Below are 26,262 nucleotides of genomic sequence, written 5' to 3'. Positions count from 1 at the left end.
CTGAAAGGCACTGATGCTGCACCCAATCCCCAGTCTGGTTAGGGGTGCCCCAGCAGAACTTGCCATGATTACGGACCATCTAGCCTCAGGCCACTCTGAGTCTGTTTCACTGTTTCCTCTAGAGCCTGGAAATGCGTTCTTCTTCAGGTGAGCAAAGGCAGAAAAAGCCTAGCGAACACCACCGCAACAAAGCCTGTCAGCAGTTTACCCTCTATTCCTCCCCCCCTAACCCCACCCTACCCACCCTGTGTCATCTCAATGCCCACTATACTCTAAGTTATATCCTTTTCACCACCCAGCTGAACAGTTGTTCAGACAATTCCTTGATCAAAAAACACTGCCTTCTTGAGTTTAAATTTTATTTTACAAAAAGAGAAATAAAGAAAACTGATAGGCAGTTATACTGACTTACAATTGTTCTGTTTGCTTTTTTAAAAAAGTGACATGAAACACAAGTAAAAATAAATACGTCATAGAAACAGCCAGTTGCCCAGTCTCTGGGGCAGGAGCACCTGCCCTGTTGAGAGAGGAGGGAAGCCCATGATCACACCAGCAGCTGGAGCACCCAGCCACAGATGCTCCTCAAAGCCAGGCGCAGCAGGTCCCGGGCCTCAGGGGGCGTCCTGAGGAAAGAAGACGGAAAACCAAAGCCAGGTGCCAGGTCCCTGGGGCCATTTCATATCCCCCCACTCCTCCCGGCAGCAGTGTGGCCTTTAGTGGTTATCCATTGCGACCCCCTCAACCCACCTGGACCCTCTTCCCCTGACCCTTCTGGAGAGGGTACAGGAAAAAAAATCAGTCTTGGGCAGGCTGAGGGGATTTTTTCCCGTGAGTCCCCAGCCCACCCTGAGTAACACAACCAGATAACAGTTTACACCCGTGTGCATGAGTGCACACTCTATCTTGCATGTGCAGACGCACACACACACATGCACACACACACACAAGTGCACACACACCTGGGCTGAGCTCTCTTCCAGAGGAGGGTCCTGGGTCAGGTCACAGTATGAGGTCCCCTCTTCTGAATATCATCCCAGTAGTGGTAACAGAGTACCCAAATCTCCTCCAGCCCTCTGCACTAGACTCTGCAGCCTACCTGGCTACCTCTTCCCAATGCAATAGATGACTATATCCAACCAACCTGTGAGAGGAAAGGGGCAGACTCAGGTCCCTGAAAAATGAAGAAGTTGGACACTGCCTGCTTGGGAAGTTCATCGTTAAGACTTGGGTATTCATAAAAGGCCTAGGGCCAAGCTAGTGGCACAAAAGAGACATGAAGGGGTCACATCGGAACACAAAGGGCAGAAGAGTCAATAGAAGGGGACAGAGTCTGCAGGTGACTGACAGCGCAACATTCTCAGGTCTCGAGGTGCAGATTTCCTGGGTAGAAGTCAGAGGAGGGTCAGAAAGTCTGCTGCGGGGGGGGGGGGGGGGGGGTCCGTTGAGGGGCAGAGCTCTTCTTTCAGAGGCGGCTTACTGTGGGGAAAATGACTTAGCTGGGTGCACAGGCCATGGCTCAGAAGGGAGACCAGTTTTCTGAGGAATCACAGGAAATTGGGAAGTGGGAGAAAGGGGGTCATGGCCAGGAACACTAGGAATAAGGAATGTAAACTCCCCTCCCCCCACCAGACATTCCCCATGGGATGAGGACTCAGATCCAAAGCAATGCCAGTATTGAACTGACTGAGACAGAGGGCCTTGCTCTGTTGACAGCTTTGGGAGCGACAGTCTCACCCAGACTGCTAAAGTATGGTTGAGTGTTTCAACCTATCAGCAAAACTTTACCCCAGCAATTTGCTTAACACACTGGAGAAGGGAATTTCATATTTAGTTGTGAATCACAAGTATACAGAGAGATACCACACACTAATTCCTAGGGAAGAGAGTTCCAAGGACCAAAAAGAGATGCTCAAGAAGCACAACTTGAAGGGGGTGAGGATCTGGTAGATATCCAATGATCTGATCCAACATGGTTCACTTACTTTCTTACTGAAATGGCTACTTTGTCTCTGGCTCAATTTTTACCCACAACAATACTAAGAAAAAGAAACCGAGTATCATTACAAATGGTAATCCTGAATCATTATGCAGTACTATATTCCCTAGCATGAGGATTTAGGCTAAACCAGATGGGTGGGGCTTGAGAGCCCCTTGAAAACATCCTATGGAAGACAATGGTGAGGGAAAATGCTGAGGGGCCTAATCTGCTGACCCCTCCTCTTACCCCTCCCCCCCATATACCACCCTTCCCTCACTCAGGCCTGGATGGTAGGTGGAAGCCACCATCAAGTGTTTCTGCTCAAGGAGGCTGTAAAACATGGTTCTAAGGCTCTGAGACATTTCCTGCTTCCCTCACACACATATTTAGTGTGCATGCACACTTGCCTACCACCAAACATAGAGAGATAGCAGATTAAAAAACAAAAACCTACAGCATGAAACTAGTAGCATTTCAAGTTCCCATGATCCCACCCCATACCCCCTATACAATATAAGCTGCACATATTAAAGAAAGCCTTCTCTAGCCAACTCAGCCTCCCAAAACTATTGCCTCTTCTGACCTGAAGCAAGACCCAGCCCCTGGAATCAGTGAGTAGAGAACACGTATATACTGCCTCTCAGAATACCCATTCACTTCCTGGTACTTTCAAAGGCCCATCCTTCCAGTAACTGGTTTCAATCCCTTGCTGACAGTTTCCAGATTCTCAGCGCCTACTGCTAGGACTTCTTTAGAGGTGAACACAGACATACTCCTCCATCCCTACCACACACACACACACACACACACACACACACACAGTCTCTGGGATCCTAGTATACCAGGGCCTTAGAGGCTATCATTTGTAGCCCAGGTTGTGAGTGTGCTCTGCAAATCAGAGATCCAGGCTAGCTCTCTCCTACTGCACCAGTCTCAAACCTGAGAGCTCACTCCAACTGAGTCCCTTCAGCATCCATTCTTGGGATGCATCGGGAAGAAAAAGCACTGGTTGCAACTGCTATTTTAAAATTATTAAAATAATTTGCATAGCTAAATTGTAGATCTAAGGCTTCTATGAGTAGGAGAGTTAAGTGTCTGATAGGGTACCTATGAAAACAGAGAGTGAAAGCTCCATAAGTTCCACTTTTGGTGCAAGCAGACAGCACACAAACGCGCGCGTGCGCACGCGCGTGCACACACACACACACACACAAACACACGCATGCAGCCCCATCAGCCATTTCTTTGTCTCTTCTCTGAGGACAATACCTCAGAATGTGCTAAAGCCCTCCAACAATGGAAACGGGCTGGTCAGAAGGGTTGCAGAAGCAGCTACTATGAGGGACCTGGCTAAGTTGCCCCCGAGGTTGGTAAGAGGCAGGTGCAGCAGCTGCTCAGTGAGGAAGGACCCATGAATAGGTGGCAAAACTCTAAAGCCAGACAGGTTTGTTCATCATAAACAACTGCCTAGCAAAGTCTTGGTGACAGGAGGGAAAAAAGAGTCAATAGGAAGACAGCCAGTGTTTATGCTTAAAGACTAGATGCCCCCTCCCCTGCCACTGGCAACAAGAAAGAGGAGACCCAGAACGACTGATGTATTTTTTCAGACAAAAGTCAGACTTAAGGCTCCTACAGAGGAAGGGCTGCCCCGTGTTCCTTCAAAGAGGACAGAGATAACAGACACCCATCCCATAATGATCATCTGATAGGCTGGGGAGGCCAAAACATTTCCCAGCAAGAAATCAATAGTCTATTCTTCCAACCCAGCAGTCACCTACGTATGCACAGCTTCACTATTCAGTACAGAGGGCCTGCCTCTAAGGTCATCCCAGGAGGACACAGCGCCAAATCTGGGGTCACTGACTTCCCAGTAGCAAACTCCATGATCCCAAGTTTCAATCTCTGTGGAATGAGTCTCACCCCCCACTAACTATCCAGTCACAAGATTCTCTGATCTTCCTGAGAGGCCGTTTCCCGAAAACATAGTCCTTTAGTGTAAACTTTGGTCAAGCCTAACTCTCTTTCCTTGGTCAATTCACCATCTACCTGGGATTTACTTACCCCTATGGGGTCTGGGGGAATCTTAACACTGCCCTTCCTAGCTCCTACCGTGCCCAAATCCACACCCCCCCCCAAAAACAAGACACATGGAAAGTCCAAATAATAAATAATTGCCCATAAAAAATAAATTAACATGGAGCTTTCTAGCAGGGAAGCAAAGGAAAGGCAAGGCCACAAGGACAGGCAGGTGGGGGCTCAGTTCCATCCTTGTGAAGGTCTATTCTGGTCACACTCCATGGCTTCTTGCTCACACACCGCAGTATGCCCATCCCAGCCTCTGCACACAAATCTCACACCCTGTGAAGGGAGATCTGCTCAGAGACAACCACTGGGGAAAGACACAGAGATTGGTAATGCCCATTTTCTCTCCTAATTTCCCCCAAATTCCAAAATAGATGTGGCTATAAAGACCAGGGACTTGGATTAGCTGGGCCTTCTCCTCACCCAACTAGAAGGAAATTTAAGCGTTCCATGGCTCTTCTCCTGGGCTCAACACGATGTTCATACTAATAGTTGCCATGAACCACCACACACCAATTTCCATTTAAAAAATGATAAATTCATTTTTTAGTTTCCCCCTTCGTCTCTCCCACCCTCCCCTCCCACCACCACCCCTGCTCTGTTACATACACATATAGACATAAACACATACACACACACGCACACAAACATACATACCTGGTTTGCTTCTTTCCTGTCCCTAAAAGGACTCCATTTCACATGAAATCTCAATCTGCTCTCCCTGCCCACCCTCCTTCACTTAATCCTTCTTCCCTCCCCTCCCCTCTCTAGGCCAAGCTAAGTCACCCAGTAAGGCAGCTCTCTTGGGAGAGAATGTTCCCAAAGACAGAAATGGGATGTGAGCTTCTACACTCAGATGGCAGGCAAGCAAGCAAGCACACAGCATAAGCAAGGCAGGTAGGAAGAGAGGCAGGCTGCCCTGCCCCTCCATTCCTGTTTTGGGTCCCTGATTTCCTGCTATTGCTGCTCTGTTGGCTTTTTTTTTTCCTTCTCCTCTTTTGTTAAATAGCAACAGAGCCCTGCCATTGTGGTCAACCACCTTTCTTTGTCCTCTTCCTTTTCCCTCCTGCCAAGTGCCCTATTCTCAGAAAGCCCAGATTGCTGCCTTTCAGCTTGGTGGGCAACCTGCCGGGGACCCCAAGTGAGGTGGAGAGGGGCTCCCCAGCTATTTCCCAGTGACCTCTATCACATCATCGTCCTTATCCTCATCATCATTGGAGCTGAACCCCACCTCAGCAACCTCGTGAGAGTCAAATGGAGGCACCTGGGACCGGAGGAGGCCGCCAGCTGGGTAGCCTGCATGTGGGGACATGTAGCCTGGGTAGACAGACATGCCCCGTGAAAGGTTGCTGGGTAAGACAGGGGAAGGAAAAGGCGCGAACATCCTCGGCTCGGACAGGAGTGGCTGTGAGAATGGGAGTGAGTAGCTGGGTAGTATCCCTGGAACAGAGGGGTTGAGCATGAAGGTGGGGTTGCTGGCAGTGACTGAGGTAGCCGTGGAAGAGGAACTGACAGGGCCTGCTGGCACCAGAGGGTCAGTAGTCACTGGAAACACCAGGCGGGCATCTGCCAGCAAGTTGGACAGCTGGTAGTAGGAGGGGGTACTGCCCATAAACAAGGAGTTCTCCCCAGCCTGGGAGGTGAAGGGAGCGGTGAGGTTATGATTTAAGGAGACGGGTGGCATGGCAAACCCGCCAGAAACTGGATACCCGTGTTCATACGGCTGCACGGGGGCTGGCAGGTGGCCCTTCCTGGACCGCCGGCGGGCTGACTCCTGGGCAGCAGGTGGTGTGGCCAACTTCCGCTTATGGCCCCGTAAGTCCAACACCGGGTTCCTGTCACCACAGGGCTGGCCGGTCACTAAGAGGGAACTATTGAGGCAATGACCCCCATGTCGAGGCTCAGTCCCAAGAGCTGTCCCAGGAACAGCACTGCTGTCCACAAGTTGGGCCGGGGGGCCAGGCAGGGCAGCATTGGAGCTTGGGGAGCTCTGTTGGGATTCCCTCGCGGCAGCCACATCTGCATACTGCTGGAGCTCACTGATGATCTCTGGGCTGTCTGGAGAGACGGGCCTGGCCAGCCCCTCAGGGTCGGGGGCTTTGGGTGATGAGGCACTGTGTCTGCCATTGCTTGTGGATTCGAGAGAAGGCCCCTGGGAACCTGGGGAGTAAAATGTAGGTAACTGAGAATCAGAATGGCCAGGGAGATAAGGAGGGTATAGGAAAGATTCCATTTAAAAAAAAAAAAAAATCAAAACAAACAAAAAATCTTGTCCTGTGATTCCCCAAATTCAAAGAATCTGATGTCCAAACAACATCCTCCAGTCAGCTTTTCCCAGTCACAAAGAAAGAAATCCTTTGATCTAGGAAATAAGATGTGTAACTCTGCACCCCAGTTACCCAATCTGTGAAACTCAACCAAGGTGAATCCTAGGAGATAACGAATATCAAATGCTAATAGGTCATTCTTATAACGAGCTGGACTCCTTCTGAGAAGGGACAGAGACAACCAGTGACCAGGATGGGAGACAAAAGGAAAATTAAGTTTAAACAGCAGTCCACCCTAGTTTAAAAACAAAACCAAATCCACAGCCCTGGAAGACGACTGGGACAAGCTGCGATATGGCCTGGATACTAGGTAGTACTTTTAGTGTGATAATGGTGTAAACTTTTGTTTTAGTGTGATAATGATATTTTGGCTAGGAAGAGAATGTCCTTACTCTTAGGAGATGTGTGCTGAAGTACTTAAAGGTAAAATGACATGACATCTTCAACTTCCAAATAGTTCCAGTAAGAGGAAGGGAGAGACAGAAGAAAGTTTATGAGAACAGTGACAATCACTGGATCTAGATGTGGGGTACATAGGTGCTGCTCTTTCAACTTGTCTGTAGGTGTGGAAATTGCTGTAATAAAAGTCGGAAACAAGAGCAGGGTAGTGCTCATATGACAGGATAGATGAGAGCCACTCCTGTAGAAGGGAACCTGGTTGGACCTCCTTACGTTGTTAATGTGCCACACGCACACTCTTTGACCTGCTCCCTCTCTCTTAAGTAAATAAATAAATCTAAAAATATATATATAGAGAAAAGTTATGTATATATATTTAACACAGAGACTCAGATACACACAGGTGTGCACACACATTCCTCTATGTGTGTGATGTATCTCTGAAAAAAAGCAAATGAGAGCAGCACTACCAGAAAGGAGCACTAGATGACTGGGGGTTTTGGAGGCAGAGAGATAACATGCCTTTCACTTTACTCCTCTTATGCCTTTTGAATTGTGAACCATGTACACATTATTCAAAAAATAAAGTAATTACAGGGGCACATGGGTGGCTCAGTGGATTAAAGCCTCTGCCTTCAGCTCTGGTCATGTTCTCAGGGTCCTGGAATCGAGCCCCACATTGGGCTCTCTGCTCATTGGGGAGCCTGCTTCCCCCACTCTCTCTGCCTGACTCTCTGCCCACTTGTGATCTCAGTCTGTCAAATACATAAATAAAATCTTAAAAAACATAAAAATAAAGTAATTACAAACAAAAATAAAGTAATTACAAACCAAACCAAACCAAACCAAACCAAAAGTGCTGTGCAGGTCAACAGAAAGTAGAAGCCACTGTACCTGAGGCAGCCATCCGACCATCTTCCGGGACCTTCGGTTTGCCTGTTGCCCGGACAGCAAAGATCCGCCCGTCACTGGTGCGGATGTACGTCCCTAGAAGAAATAGGAGGAAGACTGCTAGGAGCCAACATGCAATCAACCAACTCTGGGAAAGTCCAGAGCTAGGCACCATGGGCTGGGAAAAAGCTATAAAATTAGGTCTCACACCCTCTCTCAAGAACCCTGAAATGATAAGTGGAGTGGCTGAGCTGTGGCCCCAATATTATTCATTCATTCCACAAACACGGCACAACTACCATGTATGAGGCATTGTCCTAGACGCTGAAGAACACAAGACAGAAAAGGGCCCTGTCTCATGGAGCTCAGCCTCTGGAGGGGACAGACAGAAAATGATGCCAGAAAATACCATGAAAGGTTAATGACATGGAGGAAATAAAGGGGTAGCTAGCACAGACAGCAGTTGGCTGCCTTGGTTTTGGGCGAAGTACTCTCTTGATCTGAGGGGTCTTCCTCTTGATCTGAGGGGAAAGAGCCTCATTGCCTCAACACCCTCTTCTCCCTTGGTAGGAATAACTCAAGAAAAGCCTTCTATTCCCACAGGATACTAAACTACCTTCTCCATCTTTTGATCAATCTCCTGGAAGGTCAGGGCTGCCTCCAGGTCAGAAGTCAACAAACATTTTCTTAAAGGCCAATTAGTAAATATTTTTGCCTTGTGGGCCAAAGTGTTACAACCACTCAACTCTGTTACTATAATGAAAATGGGGGGGCAGCTGTGCTCGAAAGATCTTTATTTATGGACATTGAAATGTTAATTTCATATAATTTTCAGGTTCTACAAAATATTATTATTATTATTATTATTTTTAACCAATTAAAAATGTATAACCCATGCTTAGCTCACAGGTAGAGAAACAGGAAGCAGGCAGGATTTGGACCATGGGCCATAGTTTGCTGACCCATGCTCTAGGCTAGGAAGAGCCTAGTAAGGGGGCTGGGTATAATCTTCTCTGTGTGTCATGTGCTTCATGGCATCTTTTCCCAGAGCCTGAATGTACCTTTGACCCAAAAGAGGCTAGGGTGAAAGCTCCTTGCTGAATAAAGAACCTCAGGGAGCCTCATACAGTAAAGGATGATATGAATGATAGGCTCAGATTACATCCTGACAATTACAGATGACAATTACATCTGGACCAGATGGTCCATAATTCTCATTCCAGCAATCTCATCTCCCTCTGTAAGGAGGCCAGAGGCAGCAGGCTTTTTAAATTACTACACTCAAGGGCCACCTGGTTGGTACAGTTGGTTAAGCATCCAACTCTTGGTTTTGGCTCAGGTCGTGATCTCAGGGTCATGGGATTGAGCCCTGCACTGGGCTCCACAGTCAGCAGGCAGTCTGCTTAGGACTTATGGACTTATGGACTCTACCCATATCCCTCTGCTCCTCCCCTACCCCTCTCTAAAATAAATAAATAAATCTTAAACTACCACACTCAAAATATGTCTTGTAACACACATGTACTAATTCATCTTCCCAATGTACTTCCTAGTTGGGAGATCTCAACCCCACTCTGAGCAAGTGGGTAAGATGACACACTAACATACACATTAGTTTATAATCCATTCCACAGCTCCCTCCCTCCACTTCTGGTGTCCCTGTGTGTAGTTCAAGTGCTAGAAATTAAGCTTTTGATGGTCAAGGTAATCTATCTCGAATAAACAAACCACCTGTATGACACAGCTACTAGCTGAACAACTAGATAAGGAACCAGGATGTCCCCATCCATGAAGTTCCCCTTTCAGAAATGCCAGAATAATCCAGAAAACTGAACCTCGAGTGACCCTGCTTTTCCCTTCCCATGCCCTAATTCCCACTCTTATGTTTTAAATTCACCAATAAAGAGTAAACCCACATACCTCTAACCACCCCAACTTCTGGACTCTAACATAGACCCAGGTCTTCTCACCCACAATCTCTCTTTACCCATGACCTCACTGTGTGGCCCTGGGGTGCTGTGTACCCTCTAGGATCTGTGATGAGTAATATTAACCCTGTTTTTTCAAAGTTCACTGATGGCTGCTATTGAGGTAACATCTTGCAATCATAGTAAGAACCACATGTGCCAGTCCAGCTATGACAGTGGCTCTGGCAAATGTCTGTGGAGGCTTGCCACAATTGCTAGGTGAGTGGTGAGGGACTTCTAGCTGATAGCACCACTATCAACAGGCTGAGAGTGACATAAAACATAGCATCTATCCAAACCCACCTCAAGATTCTCTATAAAGGGCGCCTGGGTGGCTCAGTGGGTTAAGCCGCTGCCTTTGGCTCAGGTCATGATCTCAGGGTCCTGGGATCAAGGCCCGCATCGGGCTCTCTGCTCAGCGGGGAGCTTGCTTCCCTCTCTCTCTCTCTGCCTGCCTCTCTGTCTACTTGTGATCTCTGTCAAATAAATAAAATCTTAAAAAAAAAAAAAAGATTCTCTATAAAAACAATGGTAAAATATGGGAACACAGGGACCCCAACTCTCTCCTTTTAAGTCACTGACAAATCTCTTTTGGGCCCACTCCAACTCTGCTAAGCACCTAGAAATGTCTTCTTCTCATGCTTCTCCCACATGTGACATTTTTATAGGAGAACTCTTATCCTTCCTCCAGCTGAAGCCATATGTGTATCTTCTGCTTCCCGGCCCCACACTGAACCAAAGGTAGAGGATGGGCATCTTAGTCAGGCTCTCACCTTTTGTCCCACGGATGATATGGATGCTCTCACCAGCATTAATTCTTGCCTGTACATCTGTGGAACTGTTGAGTCCAGGAATAACAATATCTAGTGAAGACAAAGACCTCAGATTTAGATGACCTGACTGAGAGGGAAAGAAGATGCAAAGTCCACATCCACGCCTGTTCCTCAGTGACTTCCCTAAAGCCTCTCAGGGGAGCGGAGGTCTGAACCAAGGAGGACGAGGCAAGCAAGGCGTCTCTCACAGTTGTACGGCAAAGAATACTCGGAAAACAAGAAACTCTTTAGAAATCCAATTATCTTTCTGATCAATTTCCTCTGATTTAATTAAAAACTCACATAGTTTTAGTGTGGAGAAAGTTCTAGTTCACATGGTTATTTCTACGTTTGCTTATTTTCCTCCTCCCTAAGCTATCTGCATCCCTTTGCTCCACATCACTTTAGGCTCCCAAAGTAGCCTCATTCTCGTTGTTGCTAGCATTGCTTCACACCTAACTGAAGAGTAAAAAGTATGTTCAAGAATCAGCAGAGAAGTCGTCTCTCAAGAGGCTCTCTTTTTGTTTTTTTCCCATTTCACAATGATTTTACAATGGACACACATTATTTTCATATTCAAAAAATAAGATATTTTTATTAAAATTAATGTACCATGAATATTTCTAGATAATATGATGAAACAGCTCCAGAAAATGCTTTCCTTCCCAATTACCCTGAATCACAGAACCAATCGCAGAGATAGACAGGCTGCTAGTCTCCTACCACAGGCTCACCATGCTCAACCCATATCAAGCTCACCAACAAGGGAGCAAGTGACATTCAGGTCTCCTAGTTAAGTAGGGAGGTTGACAGTCATCCTTTATACACAGCTGACCCTATAGTTAGGCAGGACTCAACACACGCACACCTCTCTCAGACTAACCCTATGTCCCAGTGACATTTCCACAATCTCTGCCATGCTCAGAGTCTATCCCACACATCACATTTAAGAAAACCCAGTACTGTGTTATAATTCTTAAGATATTCCATTAGAATGCAAATTCCTCAAGATCAAGGACTATCTTCTCTGTTTTTACCCATAGTGCTAATGTAGTAAGGCCTAGAATACAAAAGGTGTTTATTAAACACTTCCTGAAAGAAAAAAGTAAAGGGACAGACAGCCCTGGAAGAGAACCTAGGAGTTCCCAACCTGTTGTGGTGACCACCTTCTGCACAAGGACCCCCGCACGCTGCAGGTAGTTGATCGGGAAGTTCATAGCTGGATTTGTACTGGAGGCAGAGCTTACACTGCCTCCCAGTGGGACATGCCGGGGCATCATGGGGATGGGGGTGGACTGCACAGGGCGAACACTGGCCACAGGCTTCTCATCACTCTTCAGTGTTGGCTGCCTGTGAGAAAAGAACACACATACCTAAGAGAATTTGGCAGAATGGCCCTTACTTACCTTTCTGCAAAGGCTGCAGAACTTCTCCAGATACCCCCATTCTGTAGCCTCACTCGCTCCTGAGAAGGATCAAAGAATCTGCAGAGTATGGCCAATTCAAAAGGAGACTAGGGGCAGGACCAAGACCAAATGGCAGCAAGGGATAAAGCCTCTCAGAATCTAATAAGAAAAAGATGTTGGTGGAATAATACCTTTTTAGAGATGTGAGGTGACATTTGCTCCTTTAGAATTTAGACTGTTTATGTACATTAGGAATTAGTCCTTGGAGGGAAGTTAGGAAGAGGTAAAGATGCAATAAGGGAGGAAAAGTTCTTCAAAGCACAGTGTATGCCAAGCTAAGACAAATGGATGGAATTTTCCCACTTTCCCAAGGGAAAGGGCCACGTGATGCCACACATTCAGGTGATCTTGAGGGAGCATCTGCCCAACTTCAACCATCTTTACTCTCTGGAACCTCAAGTTTCAATAAATAATGCAGACAGTTCTCTCTCTCTCTCTCTCCTTTCATGGGCTCCTGTGTCCAAAGTGCCCCTCTAAGTCATGACTACCACAAAAGCAGTGGCCACCAAAAAGCTGTTCACAGATCCAGGCATCTGAATAGTACACGGCCATGGCCAGCCTGAGCACTGGCTGTGCATGTCTTATGCCAGCGTGCCAAAATGCTACCCCATGGCCAGTGACGCACTCCTCACTCTCCACCTTCTTTTCAACTGGAAGTTGATACCTTGAGAAAGCTACTCCTGATTTAAGATTTTTTTGATATTAAGACCCTGTCTATAAGCTTTTTGAAGTTTTGTGCCTTTGGTCTTTAGTTTTGGGGGAGAACCTCCTTGAACTGGCATATTCTTCCTTACCTAACTCAAGAATGTTGCTCTGAAGTTGCTACAGGCACCTATGGCCCCTGTCTGAATTCCCACATTCCCAGACAGGCCACACAGCACAGCAAGTTTACCACATCTGGGTCCCAATTCCTCAATGTGCCCAGGGTGGCTTTGCAGGAGCTAGGGGCTCTGGTCCGATGTCAGTGGGACTCTTTCCAGGATCCAAAGTCAAATCAGGGTGAAAGTCAGGATAACAGGAACCTAGCCCAAGCCCCCTACTCTGGAGGAGCTGAAGCAAGGAAAATTGGGAAGGAAACCCTCCTCATATACACCCAGACAGGATGAGGAATCAGCAGGATCATAGTATGGCTCATCAAGCCCTGTGAGAGGCTAGTGCCTCCCACAGGGCCAGAGCTGGGCCAGAAAAGGAGCTGACATTGCCTCAAAAGACCAGCCCATTTGTCACATCTTCCCGCAACGTGGCGTTTCTCCCACTGGGTTCATGCTTTGTCCATTCCTGCTGTTACATGGGAAAGGCCAGAAAAGAGAATAAAAGGGGTGGAGTACAAGAAAGGAGAACATTCCCAGGCAACAGTATCCTAGAAAATGACACAGAAATAAAGTCGGAAGGTTTTCAAAGAGAGTAACGTTTTCTGGAGAGCACCTTGTACATAAGCAGCAGCAAATTTACTCATCAAATATTGGAAGTCTTCCATAAAATTTACATGGTTTCAGTTCCTTTAGAATCTCATTTGTCGGGGCGCCTGGGTGGCTCAGTGGGTTAAGCCACTGCCTTCGGCTCAGGTCATGATCTCAGGGTCCTGGGATCGAGTCCCACGTCGGGCTCTCTGCTCAGCAGGGAGCCTGCTTCCTTCTCTCACTCTCTATCTGCCTGCCTCTCTGCCTACTTGTGATCTCTGTCTGTCAAATAAATAAAATCTTAAAAAAAAAAAAAAAGAATCTCATTTGTCAAGTTTTTTTTTTTAAAACATGGAATCTTCATAAGAATAAAAGTTTGAGGGCACCTGGGTGGCTCAGTCTGTTGAGCGTCTGCCTTTGGCTCAGGTCATGATTCTAGGGTCCTGGGATCAAGCCCCACCATGGGGCTCCCTGCTTAGCCAGGAGCCTGATTCTTCCTCTCTCTCTGCCCCTCGCCCCCATTCATGCTCTTAACATACTCTGCTCACTCTCTAATAAATAAATAATCTTTTAAAAAAGAAAGAAAGAAAGAAAACAGTTTTAAATCTATTCCCCTCAAATAATATAATCATCTTTAATTCAAGATAATAAAAAAGTTTTTAAACAAACCGCTCAATCAAGTGGCTAATCTGGTAAGGCTTACGAGGTACTTTGTCTTGAAATGAAAAAAAAAAAAAAAAAATTAAACATAGATGGTGGTTTTTTAATTTCTTACAAAGAGCTTCTCTCTTCACTCAGCAACTGACTTCCAATGTGTTCATACTCTCAACAGTTCTAAAAGTTGTACTCAAGAAAGAAAAAGATTTTTTTCCTCAGGATCGAGGCACAACCACAAAATGAAATCCCATTAAGAGCAGGAGAATTTCTTGACTGCAATCCAAGACTCACAAAAGACCTGCCCTTCACCCTTGAACTTCACTGCTTAAGCAAGATCTATGACCAAAGCAGTATGGATATGAAGGCAGCTGTGTGGGAGGGTTGGGCCTCTGTGTCTTAGGAATCTGCACCTTCTCCAGGAGTCCAGAAAGACTCTTCTGAGTCACAAGGCCAGTGGCTCACTCTTCCAGCCAGAGCCACTACTTAAAACACCAAGGCTGCCGAACTGCTTTGGCACCTCATCCAAGAGCAAAACCTGTCAGTTCACAAGAGCCAATGAGCGAGTTGCAGGCTCTCCCTTTGTTTAAAAACAGAACCAGCCAAAAGGTTTGGGTCTGGCCCAGTAGCAGACCTTCCTCCCCTTTCAGGGACTCACCAGTTTCTCTGACTGAAAGCAGGGATGCTGGTCAGGCTCTGGTCACTGGCGGGGTAATACTGAGCATATGACGGGCGGGTGTAGGGGACGGATGTTCGCTTGTCTTCCTCATAGCTTTTCTTTGCTGCTTTTTTCTCAGCCTTGGTCAGCTTGTGATCCTTTCGGTTAAGGAGCAATGACTCATGCTCAAAAGGCTCCTAGGGACACAGGAGGATGTTGATTTAATTACCAGTCTTTGTGCCAACATGACTGATATATAATGAAGCTTCCTCTGACAACAACAAAGGGCTATCTCTAGCAATTGCCAACAGCCTGCTCACAGACACACAGGCAGGTTTACTGTCTCTTTGTCAAGAGTGTAATTCACAACTCTAACCCAGCCACACCTTTACAAAACCCAAGTCTGCCTTCTGTATCAAAAGGATGGGAGAGTTCAGAGAATTAACAGAATACATTTCTAGAATTTCACCCCTTCTTTCTGCTAGGAAAAACTCACACTGGCCAAATTACTCCACATGGCTGAGCTGAGCACTCCAAGGACAAGACTGGGGTGGGAATAGGTGGCTGGGGGACTACATGGGGTAAGGAGAAGAATCAGCTGAGTTCAAGTCCTCTGCATGAAAAAAAAAAACCTCAGATGAAGGAAACAGGTCTGCCAGATAAGACTCCCTCCGGGTTCTTACCTTGGTGATGAGGTGAGGGTACTTCAGACAGGCAAGTTGCAGGACTGGTTCCTTGATCCCCTTTATGTTCAAGGATGCTTGGGGAGCTGGCTCCTTCTCAACAAAGTGCAGCAGGTTCTCCACCTCCTTCCGGGTAAAGTTCAGCATTGGATTAAGATCATCTACCACTCGATCTGGAAGGGAGAAGACACGGAGAAAGTTACTACATGGCGGAGAAGACCCTAAAAGCACAGCAACAAATACTGGGAGAGAAGAGAGGTTGTGGCTGGCTTAATTGTCACTAGTATCTAAACCATCTCAGGCCATCCCATATTTGAAAAGTCAAAGCCCAGGTCTTAGACCCTGGTCAAATGGAAATATCAGTAAGAAACCTACACACCTAGCTCAGTTCTTTTAATTACACCTGCCCTCAACAAGTTGAGGTCAGTCCACTCTTAAAGCAATTATTTAAACTGCAATGGGATGGGAGGAACCACTGACTTTCTGTGATTCAAAAACTACCTGTGTTCCCACAACCTGCCCCTCTCCTCCCACCACTGATACAATAGGATAGTATCAGAACTCCTGGGCGGCTCAGTTGGTTAAGTGTCTGTCTTCAACTCAGGTCATGATCCCAGGGTCCTGGGATCAAGTTCCACATTAGGTTCCTTGCTCAGTAGGGAGACTGCTTCTCCCTCTGCCTGCCACTCTCCCTGCTTATGCTCTCTCCTTCTCTCTCTCTGATAAATAAAATCTTTTAAAAAATAATTTAAAAAATAAGGATAGTATTGAGCCTAAAAGATGCCCCACCTGACATGCCCTGCTTGGAAATCTGACGGTCATAGATCTTCTTTTCAAGGGTGAAATCAGCCACAAGGCGATAAATGTGACAGGGCTTTTTCTGGCCATAACGGTATACCCGACATACTGCCTGGGCATCATGGCAAGGGTTCCAGGAAGCATCAAATACCACCACTCGGTTGGCACCGATCAGATTCACACCTAAGCACCCGGCCCTTTAAAACACAAGCCAACAATCACAGAACTTTTAGTTTTAAAGACAGTTTTTAAATTGGTTTCACTCTGTGATTCCTGCCCCAATATTATCTCCTTTGTCCTAAGCACAACATAATGGAAGATTCTACTGTCCTGCTGATGAATAGTACATTCTTTAAGCACTGAACAATATGACCTGAAAAATCCAACAAAGAAGTGTCTACCAGTTCAGAAAGAAAACCCACTCTCCACTACTCTGTAATGGTTGAGGCTTCTGCATCCTGGCCCCAGAATAATGTCACCTGAAGGGAGACGCCTACAAGCAGATGTTTCTGGTATGTTTAGTCTACCAGCCTTGAAAAGTGACAGTTCATACCCATCAAGGGCATTGTGATGGCAGAATACAGCACAACCTTCAAGCTGCTTGGCATGAGAAAAAGAACGCCATCAGTCTTTTACAGTTACATTACACTGCCTCCCCCCTTTTTTTCTCACTTTCCACTTTTTAAAGCACTTTCACATTAATCACATCATCCAAGACTCAGAACACTCCTGAAAGAAAAGCTAATTATGACCATTGTTAGTGAAGGTCTCAAAGAACTTCATGACACTATCATAATTACCCTACTAACACAACTTCCTTTTGGGTCTCCTCCCTGACCTCAAAAACAAGTCACATACCTGAGCAGATCTCTTCTGACAGAACTTGGATGAACCTTTGGGTATCTGCCTATGTGGCCAACTACCCTGAACACAATCCTCTGATCTCCCCTCTTAGGATCCACTCACCTTGTAGACAGAAGGAACAACCAGGTGGTGAGGTTGCTGGGATCATTGAACTGATTAATGAGCCGCTCCCTCTCAAAGGCAGGGGTGCTACCATCTAGCCCTAGGAGAGAAGGAAAACCACAAAAAATGGACAGATGAGAGCAGGGGTACATAGCAAAATCATTGGGCAAATGTGTTTTAAAAAAAAAAGAAAGAAATAGACTCAATACTCAGATTCCACTCCCTTGGACATTCTATGGGTCTACCATGAGACCCAGATTCTTAAAATTTAAAAATATGCCCATGTGCAACAAGGATTATAAACTATGTTGTTCCCTTTAGTATCTTAGGTCAATTCTAAGGCCAAGGTTCATAGACTTCTGGGTGCATAAGAATCACCCTAAATAGGGAAGCTTGGTAAACACTGGCTCAGGGTGACCTCTCTGCCTCAGTCCTATAAATCCTGGTGAGTGCCGAAGGACCAAGAGTTCTGTTTTGATATGGATGCTATCCCTCCATCAGGAATTTGCATTGTTACAAGCTCTTAAGATTAAGAACTTGCTCTAAGGAGACATTAAAAGGAATAGATCTGGAGCAGTGGGATGGGGTATATGGTTGAAAAGACGGAAGCTCAAAGAAAGAAGAAAAAGTAACCTTCAGTTAAGAAGCAGCATGAATAAGAGAGGAGGAGGCTACACTTGTCAGGGAAAAGAGAGAAATGGGCGAAGCTAAGGAGATGGAACATGGAGAACTGGACTGCTACTGTTTAGGAAGTCTTAGTTTAATTGCTTGGTACTAGAAGCTCTTCAAATGGCACCTAACCTACCTTCCCAACCCGAGTTCCCAAAATTTCCGAGCACTGCTCAGCATATCAACTCACTAAGCAAGCCTACAGTCATCACAAGGTTGTGGGTTAGACCCTGTGCTGGGGGGTCTTCCTACCACCCCCTGCCCCTCTGTTCTCTAAATACTACCATTAGGCCAGTGCTTCCCAACAAGGGTGATTTCCTTGCCCTCCCACCCCACAGGGGAGATCTGGCAATGTGAAGAGAGGTCTTTGGTTGGTATCACTAGGTGTTATCACTAGAAGCAACTGCCACCTAATGAGTAGAGACCAGGGACGCTGCTAAACATCCTACAGTGAGTGCACAGGACAGCCCCCTGACAAAAAGGAATTATCTGGCCCAAATGTCAATATCTGGACAGTAAGTACCTGAGGTTAGTATTTCTCAACTTTTGTTTTTCATTATTGTCCCCTTAAAGAGCCTTTTTATACATTCTTTCCCCAATGAACGTGTCCCTTACGAAATTTTAAATACCACAGATACACTCTATATATTTACTGCATGCCTATTTGTGCTCTATACTTTGGAAAGTTAAAAAAAAAATTTTGTTCCCTCAGAACTAATTTTCACCTCTTTAGGGGCACCATCTCCACTATAGAGAATGTGTGATCTGAGCTAACTTATACTCACTCTGCTCCTTCTTCCTAGAATGACCTTTGGGCCACACTAACTCAGATTCTCCCCATCTCTGCAAGTCTACTGCAAGTTTCACCTCCTCCAGGAAGCCTTCTCCAACCATCTTCTCCACAATGATTCCCTTCTCCTTAGAACCTTTTAGCTCTCAACCAGTGCTACTTTGTATTTGTCCTGGAATTGTCAGATGAAGACAAGGTTTATGCCTTCTACTTCTCAGCTCTCCCCCTATCTTGCCCAAGCTCTGCAGCCCCTAGTACAGTGCCTCACACACAGCAGCTTGCTCTCAATATCTCCCTGCTCCTTGGCTACTTCAGCTACTCCTATGCATTTGATGGAGAACAGAAGAGAAAATAAAAAGGTGGAGAATTAAAGAGAAACCTTAAGCAGACCCTGCCAAGATTCCAGCAACAAAGCAGCAATGAACTCACGGAAGTAGCTGACGTTTCGTACCCACTTCTGTACTCCTTGCCCATCAGCACCAGGTAGACAGGGCACTTCTCGTTTCCCTAGGAACTCTTCAATGAGAGCCAAGGTGGAAAGGCTCTGGCTGGAAGGGACAACATTTGGTTCAGAAGGCTCCCAGACCCAACGGAGTCTTGTTCCCCAATAGGCTTAAAATCATCTGCAGCCTTCAGACAGTGGGAGTTCCCAGAATCTGCACCCCATGAGAGGCAACCCCACAAAGAACCACCAAGGGTATTCTCCCTATCTCAGAATGGGAGCAGAGTCATCTACACACTTATTGTCACCAGCCCACTAAATCTGCTACCCTGTTACTTCCTCAGTTGGAAAATTCTGGGGTTTACCTCAGTGCATAGTAACAAATAACATCAACATTAAAAACTAACATAGCATGAATATACATTAGATCTAATTATAAGCCACAATCAATATTACCAGTCTTACTAAGGAAACAGAAATCACTTGGCTGCTTTCACATTATATAGAGAGGCAGTCTCCTCAGAAGTGATACTTGAAACCAGTGAAACACTAGACTCTCCCCCCACGTAGAATCACTGCTATCCTCTCAAAGTGTGTCACCCATGGAAACCCTCACTCTGCGAGGCTGCCAAGCCAGGCTGCTGCCATTCAGCTCTCATTGGAGTATAATCTAATCAGAACAACAACAAACAATCGACTTGATTTCTGTTTCCCTGAGGAGGCACGCCTTGACGGACATCAAAGTTCTGGCCAGACTGAGAATATGACTCTGGAACAGATCATTTTACTTATCTGACCTTATACACAAAGCATAAAAATACATATATACATACATAAACAAGTAAATAAGTAATTTTTTTTTTTTTTTTAAAGTAAGCTACATGCCAAATGTGGAGCTTGAACTCATGATCCTGAAAGTAAGAACTACATGCTCTACTGACTGAGTCAGCCAGGTGCCTCCACAAAAATTTTTAATTAAAAAAAATAAATCAAGGCTGGGGAAAGACCAAAGCAGATTAGACAAGAAATCAATGTTTTCTATAAAGGGCCAGAGAGTAAATATTTTTAGGCTTCTCAGACCACAGAGAGTCTGTCAAATATTCTTCTTCTTCTTCTTTTTAAAAACACTTTAAAAATGTAAAAACTAGGGGTGCTCAGTTGGTTTAATGTCTGACTCTTGATTTTGGCTCAGGTCATTATCTCAGGGTCATGAGATTGAGCCCCACATTGGGCTCCATGCTCAGTGGGGAGGCTGTCTGTCCCTCTCCCTCCCCCTCTGGCTGCCCCCACTCCCACCCAGTTTGCTTACACACACTATCTATCTAAAATAAATAAATAAAATCTTAAAAAATTAAAAAAAAAAGTAAAAACTAGCTCTCAGGCAGGCCAAAGGCCAGATCTGACCTGGGACATAATTTGACCTCCAATGTCAGCCTAGTGTTTTAAATTGTTCTCTGCAGAGAAATCAAATTAGACAAAATAAACTCCAAGAAAGAGATGAAATTCAAGAAGGTCCTCATAAGCAGCACTGGGCTGTAGAAGCAGGAAGACAAAAAAGGTGAAGAGGAGCTGTGGTGATGGTCTCACTCTGTAGGGATTATATCACTCTACTATAGATATATGATGTCATAGAAGAATTTCTCTTCCTACCTGAACACAAGAATCTTGTCCCCAAGCTTCACACTTTCCTCAATCAGGTGGAAAAGCAGTACCATCTTGGGAGAGTTCTCTAAGACCCCAGTCTGGTAATTAGTCAAAAGGTCCTTGGCCTGCAAGAGAGAAATGAGGCAGCTTAGAGCACATCCATGCCAGAACATTAGAAATAAAATTCATTCCTCCCAAAGAAGAAGTATGTGGACAACCTTTATAATTCCCTTCAGAGACCTTGGCAGAACAGTACATTGAGCAACCCCCACCCTTTCCCCACAGAGGATTCATACCATCCCTTCTCAGCAGTGGTTTATGAGCAGACGGATCTGCTTGACTCACCCATTCATACGTGACAATGTTGTTGCCTCGCTCCTGGAAAGGGTTGAAGCCAACCCCCTGTAGGAACTTGCTGTTCGTTGCCTCTCCCACTGAGGAGGCCAAGGTGCTATCCTCCCCCTTGCCTTTTGTTCCCTGTGATGAGCAGCGAGCACTAGTTCCCGCTGAGCCAAGCTCTTCCACATCTAGGTCCTGCTCATTGGCCAGACTCTCCTTCTGAAGGGCTTCATACAGCACATCCGGGTGATTCCAGATCTGAGGTTCAAGTTAAAGGAGAAGTGGCACAGGGCAGAGAACAATCTAAGGGTATTCCAAGAGTCTGGAAATGCACACTCGCTCAAATACACACCTCCCACAGCATACACTGTCACACCAAAAATCAAAGTATCTCCAACCCCCTCATAGCCAAAGAGCCTACACATTCATTTTAACTAACCAACCGTGATTGCCATTTAACACGAGTGCAAGAGTTCCTACCAATGGACATGCCCATATATTTGGTACACAATCAGAAAGGTTGTGTCAAAAGCCTTGCTTTCCTTTTTAAATAAGAATAATGTTCCTGTTTTGCACAGCTACAGCCAACTACTATACGAAACAAGACTAATCTCTCCCTATGGACAAAGGTATCTGACTTACAGATGACCAACCAGAAGTCATTTCAGGGACTATTCCTGGCAGGAGTTGAGAATTCCTGGGGTGCAGGGGGCCGGAGGGGTGGGGGTGGGGGTGGGTAATAGGAAGGGCATGTTGGCACTGTAGTATCCTCAAAGACCATGTCTGCTGTAGCTTCCTGGCCCTGGTCTAGGACTGTGGCTACAAAAAAAAAAAAAAAAACCATTTTGAAATCCCATCTGTCCCCTGACACACACCTTCAGCTGACTTATTAAAGCAGTGGTCAATCGGGAATAATACCCAACAGGTCGGCTGAGAGCTGTCAAAGAAACAGGTCCCTCATTAGGCAACAGGGAGCACATACTAAAGACAAGTCAGGGTTCATCCACCTGTTCATGGAGCTTTGTGCTAAAGATACCTGGGCCCTTCTGTCCCCAAACCATCTCAAGCATTACTAGGATGAAAGAGATCTCAATCTCATTAAACACAGAATCAAACAGAGGGTACCCCAAAAACTTGTCTAAGCTATATGTATCTTGAATCTTGATTACGTTAGCAGTCAAAATGCCCTACAATGTTCTTCCATTATCCCTTTTTTCCCAAGGGGGAAAAAATCAGTGAGAAAGGATTTCTCAAATTCAGTAAAACAATTTGTACAAATGAATTGCCCAACCGCAAGGAGCACCATTTACATCCTAGGCTATGGGTGGCCCCCCCCCCAGGAACCGAGCAGCACACACCACCAATCTCTCTTTGGGCTCCCCCATGCTCCCATGCAGACAACCAAGGGTGGCCCCTCTCACTTTATTCTTCCTTTATCAAGGACTCCCAGCAGGAATAACTCCCTTGGGACCATGTGCATCCTTCATCTGTATGTCAGCATTCTCTAAGGTCTCAACATACCTTGCAGCACACACAAAAAGCCTTAAGGGGGTTCAGTCCCAGCCAGCCACTGCTACCACAGTCTCGGAAACGGTCCATGAACTGTGTGTACAAATCTCTCTGTATCTTTGAGAGCCGCACCAGGATCACGTTTTCTTCCTTGGCAGGGAGATGAATCTTCAGCACAGTGTGGCCTCTCCTACAAAGGCAGGGATCAGACCTGTCAAGCCTCTGTGGCCAGGATGGGTCAGTGCAGGGAAACAAGAGAACTCTGCGTTTCTGCCCCACCTCCTCTTGGGGATCTTCACATTCACAGCAGCCTTGCAATAATGAGGATTGGTTTAATGACCATCAGAGGAAACTCATTTTAAGGATAAGAATTAGAGCAAAGAGGACTGGGTGGCAAAGACAGGGAACTTCAGGTTCCTACCCGGATTCAGGGCTATTTCTCTCAGCTTTCTACACAAATGCCATATTAATAAGGAAAAACAAGGAGACTGCTTTAGACTACCCTAACTATATCTACCAAGATGCTGAAACTGGTGAGGCCATGCTGCTGAGAAGCAGCACTTCTATGCTTCTGCCAAGTCAGCAGAAGGCTAGCTCTCTTTTGCTTCTCAGCAAGTGAGGCAGGTATCTCTAGAAATTTCAAAGATTAACTTCTGAGTGAGGCACTTCTAGGCCAAACTTTCAGAGGACTGAAACAGCAGATATCCATCATTTATGTGCTATTCAGGAAAAGCTATTCACTAAAAGGAAAGTTTTACTATCACCCACTAGAAAGGGACCCTCTTGCTGTAATAGTCCCCCTTTGGGACAGCTCCATGTTCCCATTACACATGATCTCTCGGAGGATTCAGAAGACAGAGCCCTAGGGACAGCTCACCTCTGCACGAACCCCTCCAGAAGGCTGTGCAAGACATGGCTCCGGTAGCGCATCAGGCGGACATCCTGAGGCGTGCTGTCAATACACTGTCCGTTTAGGATGGGGCGCTCAAACATGTTGCTGAACTCCTGCCGGGTGCCGAGGAAGTCTGGGCGCACAAAGTCCACCATGCACCAGTACTCAATGAGGTTGTTCTGCAGGGGGTACCCAGTCAGCACCACCCGACGGCGAGATCGAATGTTCTTCAGGGCCTGTGAGGTGCTGGCCTGGCAGTTTTTGATGCGGTGCCCCTCGTCACAAATCACCACATCAGGGCCAGGGCGGCATAAGGCCTTCTCAAACTCTAGGGAGGGAAGAGGATCCGGAGTCAGAGGGTGAGAGGGCCTGCTCTTAGTCAACAATATGAGAAGTAAGGGTGCACCCTGGAGGAGACAGAAGAAATGAAGGAAGCAGGAAAGCAAGAGTCAGCCCCCATTAGTGAAAGGGAGCCAACCATCCAGGCTCCTGCACATTTGGTGTGACTTGTTAACCTGGACTGATGACTCTTGCCGTAAATACTTCTTTTCCCTCTTTCCTTTTCTTATTTTTTTCTTTTTTTCTGTTAGGCTAAAGGTAAAACACCTTGCCTTCCTAGGGCTTATGCCAACTGAGTGGCAGAGAGCGTGACTTTACAGAGTACCAGACTAGGATTACAAATGGGTCTAGGTGAGACTGATGGTAATCATCCAGACACTGCGGTCAGCCCTCACCCTTGTCAGCGTCGTGAAACCATCTGCAGGCTGGCTGGTGGGGAGTTAGCTAAAGAAAAGAATCTTCCTGGAGTTACCTGCCAGTCACTGCTAAATGGCAAATTCATACCAGCTCTACCACAGAAGGAAACCTAGAACAAACATAATCTACAGATGAAGAGACCTGTAAAATGCAATAGCCTCTGAACCTAAAAAAAACCCTTTTTGTCTCAAATGGGCAAAAACCCCTTAGAAGAGAGAATAGAACTACAACTATGAGAATGGCTTTCACTAAAAAAATGGAGATAAATTCTTTTATAAATTCATAATATTATTAATACTCTGTATGCTAGTGATTTAAATACTGTATAAATATTTTCTTGATGCTATCTCAGAACACCTTTAGGATGAGGCGAGGGGGACCAGCACTCTCCCAACTACTCTGTCAGAGAAACAGAGCCAAATGGGCAGGAGAGTCTCCCTGAGCCAGCCTGTGCATGGCCCACCCAGAATTCCACAGCAGGCAAGGGAAGCAGCAGCTTCTGAGAGCCAGTGGAGGCCACCCCACCTATCTCAGGGACCAGGAATTCTGGCTCATGACAATACAATTCATCGATAATCTTCAAATGTGACTTGGTGCTATTACAAACACTATTTCTTCTTCCTGAAACGCTACCCACTAAGCACTAAGCGCACCCCAGGGACAGGTTCCCACCTCTCCGAAACTCCTGCTGTCGGTCTTCCTCATCCAGATCAATGATGACCGGGTGAGAACGTTTCTTGGTTTTCTTCGATCTACCTGTGGCAAAGGATTTCTTCAGGGTGAGGAGTCTGTACATTTCGTACCCCATCAGCAGCACCCCACCCTCTGACACCCAATCAGCCATCACTTTAGCACGAGCTGCCATTGTCCTGCAAGAGTGAACAGAGAAAAAAATTACTGCTTCCACTGTTCCCCAGAAGAACTGCTCATAATCAGAGCCATGTTGATGTACATGCAATGGCAGCATTGCAATGGTCAGCCAGTTGCCCAAGGACTTTTCTAGTATCCCAGAGATGTTCATGTCACTGAGGATAGACTGGGTCACCAATGACAGCAGAAAAACAGAAATGCAATGGCACAAGACAAGCAAAAGCGACAACTCCTGGGATGCATGGGTGGCTCAGTCGATTAAGAGTCTGACTTGATTTTGGCTCAGGTCATGGTTTCAGGGTTGTGAGAGCAAACCCCGTGTTGGGCTCCGTGCTGGGCATGAAGCCTGCTTAAGATTCATTCTCTCCCTCTCCCTCCACACCCACCCACCCACCCCTTCCTGGTCTTGTTAAAAAAAAAGAAAAAAAAAGAAGAAGTGGGGCGCCTGGGTGGCTCAGTGGGTTAAAGCCTCTGCCTTCGGCTCAGGTCATGATCCCAGTTCCTGGGATCGAGCCCCACATCGGGCTCTTTGCTCAGCAGTGAGCCTGCTTCCTCCCCTCTCTCTCTGCCTGCCTCTCTGCCTACTTGTAATTTCTGTCTGTCAAATAAAATAAATAAAATCTTTAAAAAAAAAAAAAAAAAAAAAAAAAAAAAAAAAAAAAAAAAAGAAGAAGTGACAACTCCCTTGGATATACATGCATGGCTACAATTCTACATTTGAGAGAGAATTTCAAGTTATTCCCATAATAAATACAAGGTAGTAAAAGCAAGGACAATATTCTTCATTTTACCTGCCCGGGCCCTGGTGAGTAAAGAGCCAAGGACAAACCATAAAGGAGAAAGAGCAGCAGAGCCAACATTCAGCATTCAGTGAGTCCCTTCACTCCTAAACAACTAAACCCAGGCTATAATTCATTAACTGCATGTGGACTAACAGTCCTGAAATCCAAGAAACAAGAGCAGGTGATCAGCTACCCAGGGGGCCACTCAGTCTCCTTACTTAGATGTGTGTGAACAAAGATCACAAAAGACAGCCTCTGTAGAAAACAAAGTCTATCTTCTCAATTATCCATGCCAGCAGGGGTGGGGAGAAGAGAACATGGACAGTTGGGTTGAACCAAGAAATAGCTTTAGAATCTGGGAAATCAAGTTGAATTTATGAAATGAAAAGATAATTTTATTTTGATTTAAAACAAAAGTTTGTACTTTTCAAAGCTTGGAAGTTGTACCATTAAAGTTCAACTGTAGATCAGTGCTGAAAAGAGACTGC

General features: G+C 45.9%; 1 protein-coding gene across 6 annotated transcripts in view; it reads right to left on the bottom strand.

Annotated features, from left to right (window-relative positions):
* Nucleotides 1-342: 342 nt before the first annotated feature.
* Nucleotides 343-26,262, bottom strand: part of RAD54L2 (RAD54 like 2) — a 115,566-nt gene continuing 89,646 nt past the window's right edge. For all 6 annotated transcript variants that reach the window (XM_059161032.1, XM_059161035.1, XM_059161033.1 and 3 more), the window contains 14 exons: nt 24,795-24,991; nt 23,352-23,694; nt 22,487-22,664; nt 20,972-21,223; nt 20,633-20,751; nt 18,970-19,088; nt 17,082-17,181; nt 16,107-16,312; nt 15,318-15,490; nt 14,635-14,831; nt 11,607-11,806; nt 10,418-10,507; nt 7,681-7,773; nt 343-6,220 (listed from right to left, as the gene is read on the bottom strand). In XM_059161032.1, the coding sequence (XP_059017015.1) occupies nt 5,226-6,220; nt 7,681-7,773; nt 10,418-10,507; nt 11,607-11,806; nt 14,635-14,831; nt 15,318-15,490; nt 16,107-16,312; nt 17,082-17,181; nt 18,970-19,088; nt 20,633-20,751; nt 20,972-21,223; nt 22,487-22,664; nt 23,352-23,694; nt 24,795-24,991 (3,262 nt within the window). In that variant the 3' untranslated portion in view covers nt 343-5,225. The remainder of the gene's footprint in view (nt 6,221-7,680; nt 7,774-10,417; nt 10,508-11,606; nt 11,807-14,634; nt 14,832-15,317; nt 15,491-16,106; nt 16,313-17,081; nt 17,182-18,969; nt 19,089-20,632; nt 20,752-20,971; nt 21,224-22,486; nt 22,665-23,351; nt 23,695-24,794; nt 24,992-26,262) is intronic.

Source organism: Mustela lutreola, chromosome 2, assembly GCF_030435805.1.
Source record: "Mustela lutreola isolate mMusLut2 chromosome 2, mMusLut2.pri, whole genome shotgun sequence".
Lineage (NCBI taxonomy): Eukaryota > Metazoa > Chordata > Mammalia > Carnivora > Mustelidae > Mustela > Mustela lutreola.
Note: the sequence above shows the minus strand (reverse complement) of the source record. Positions and strands in the feature narration are given on the sequence as shown.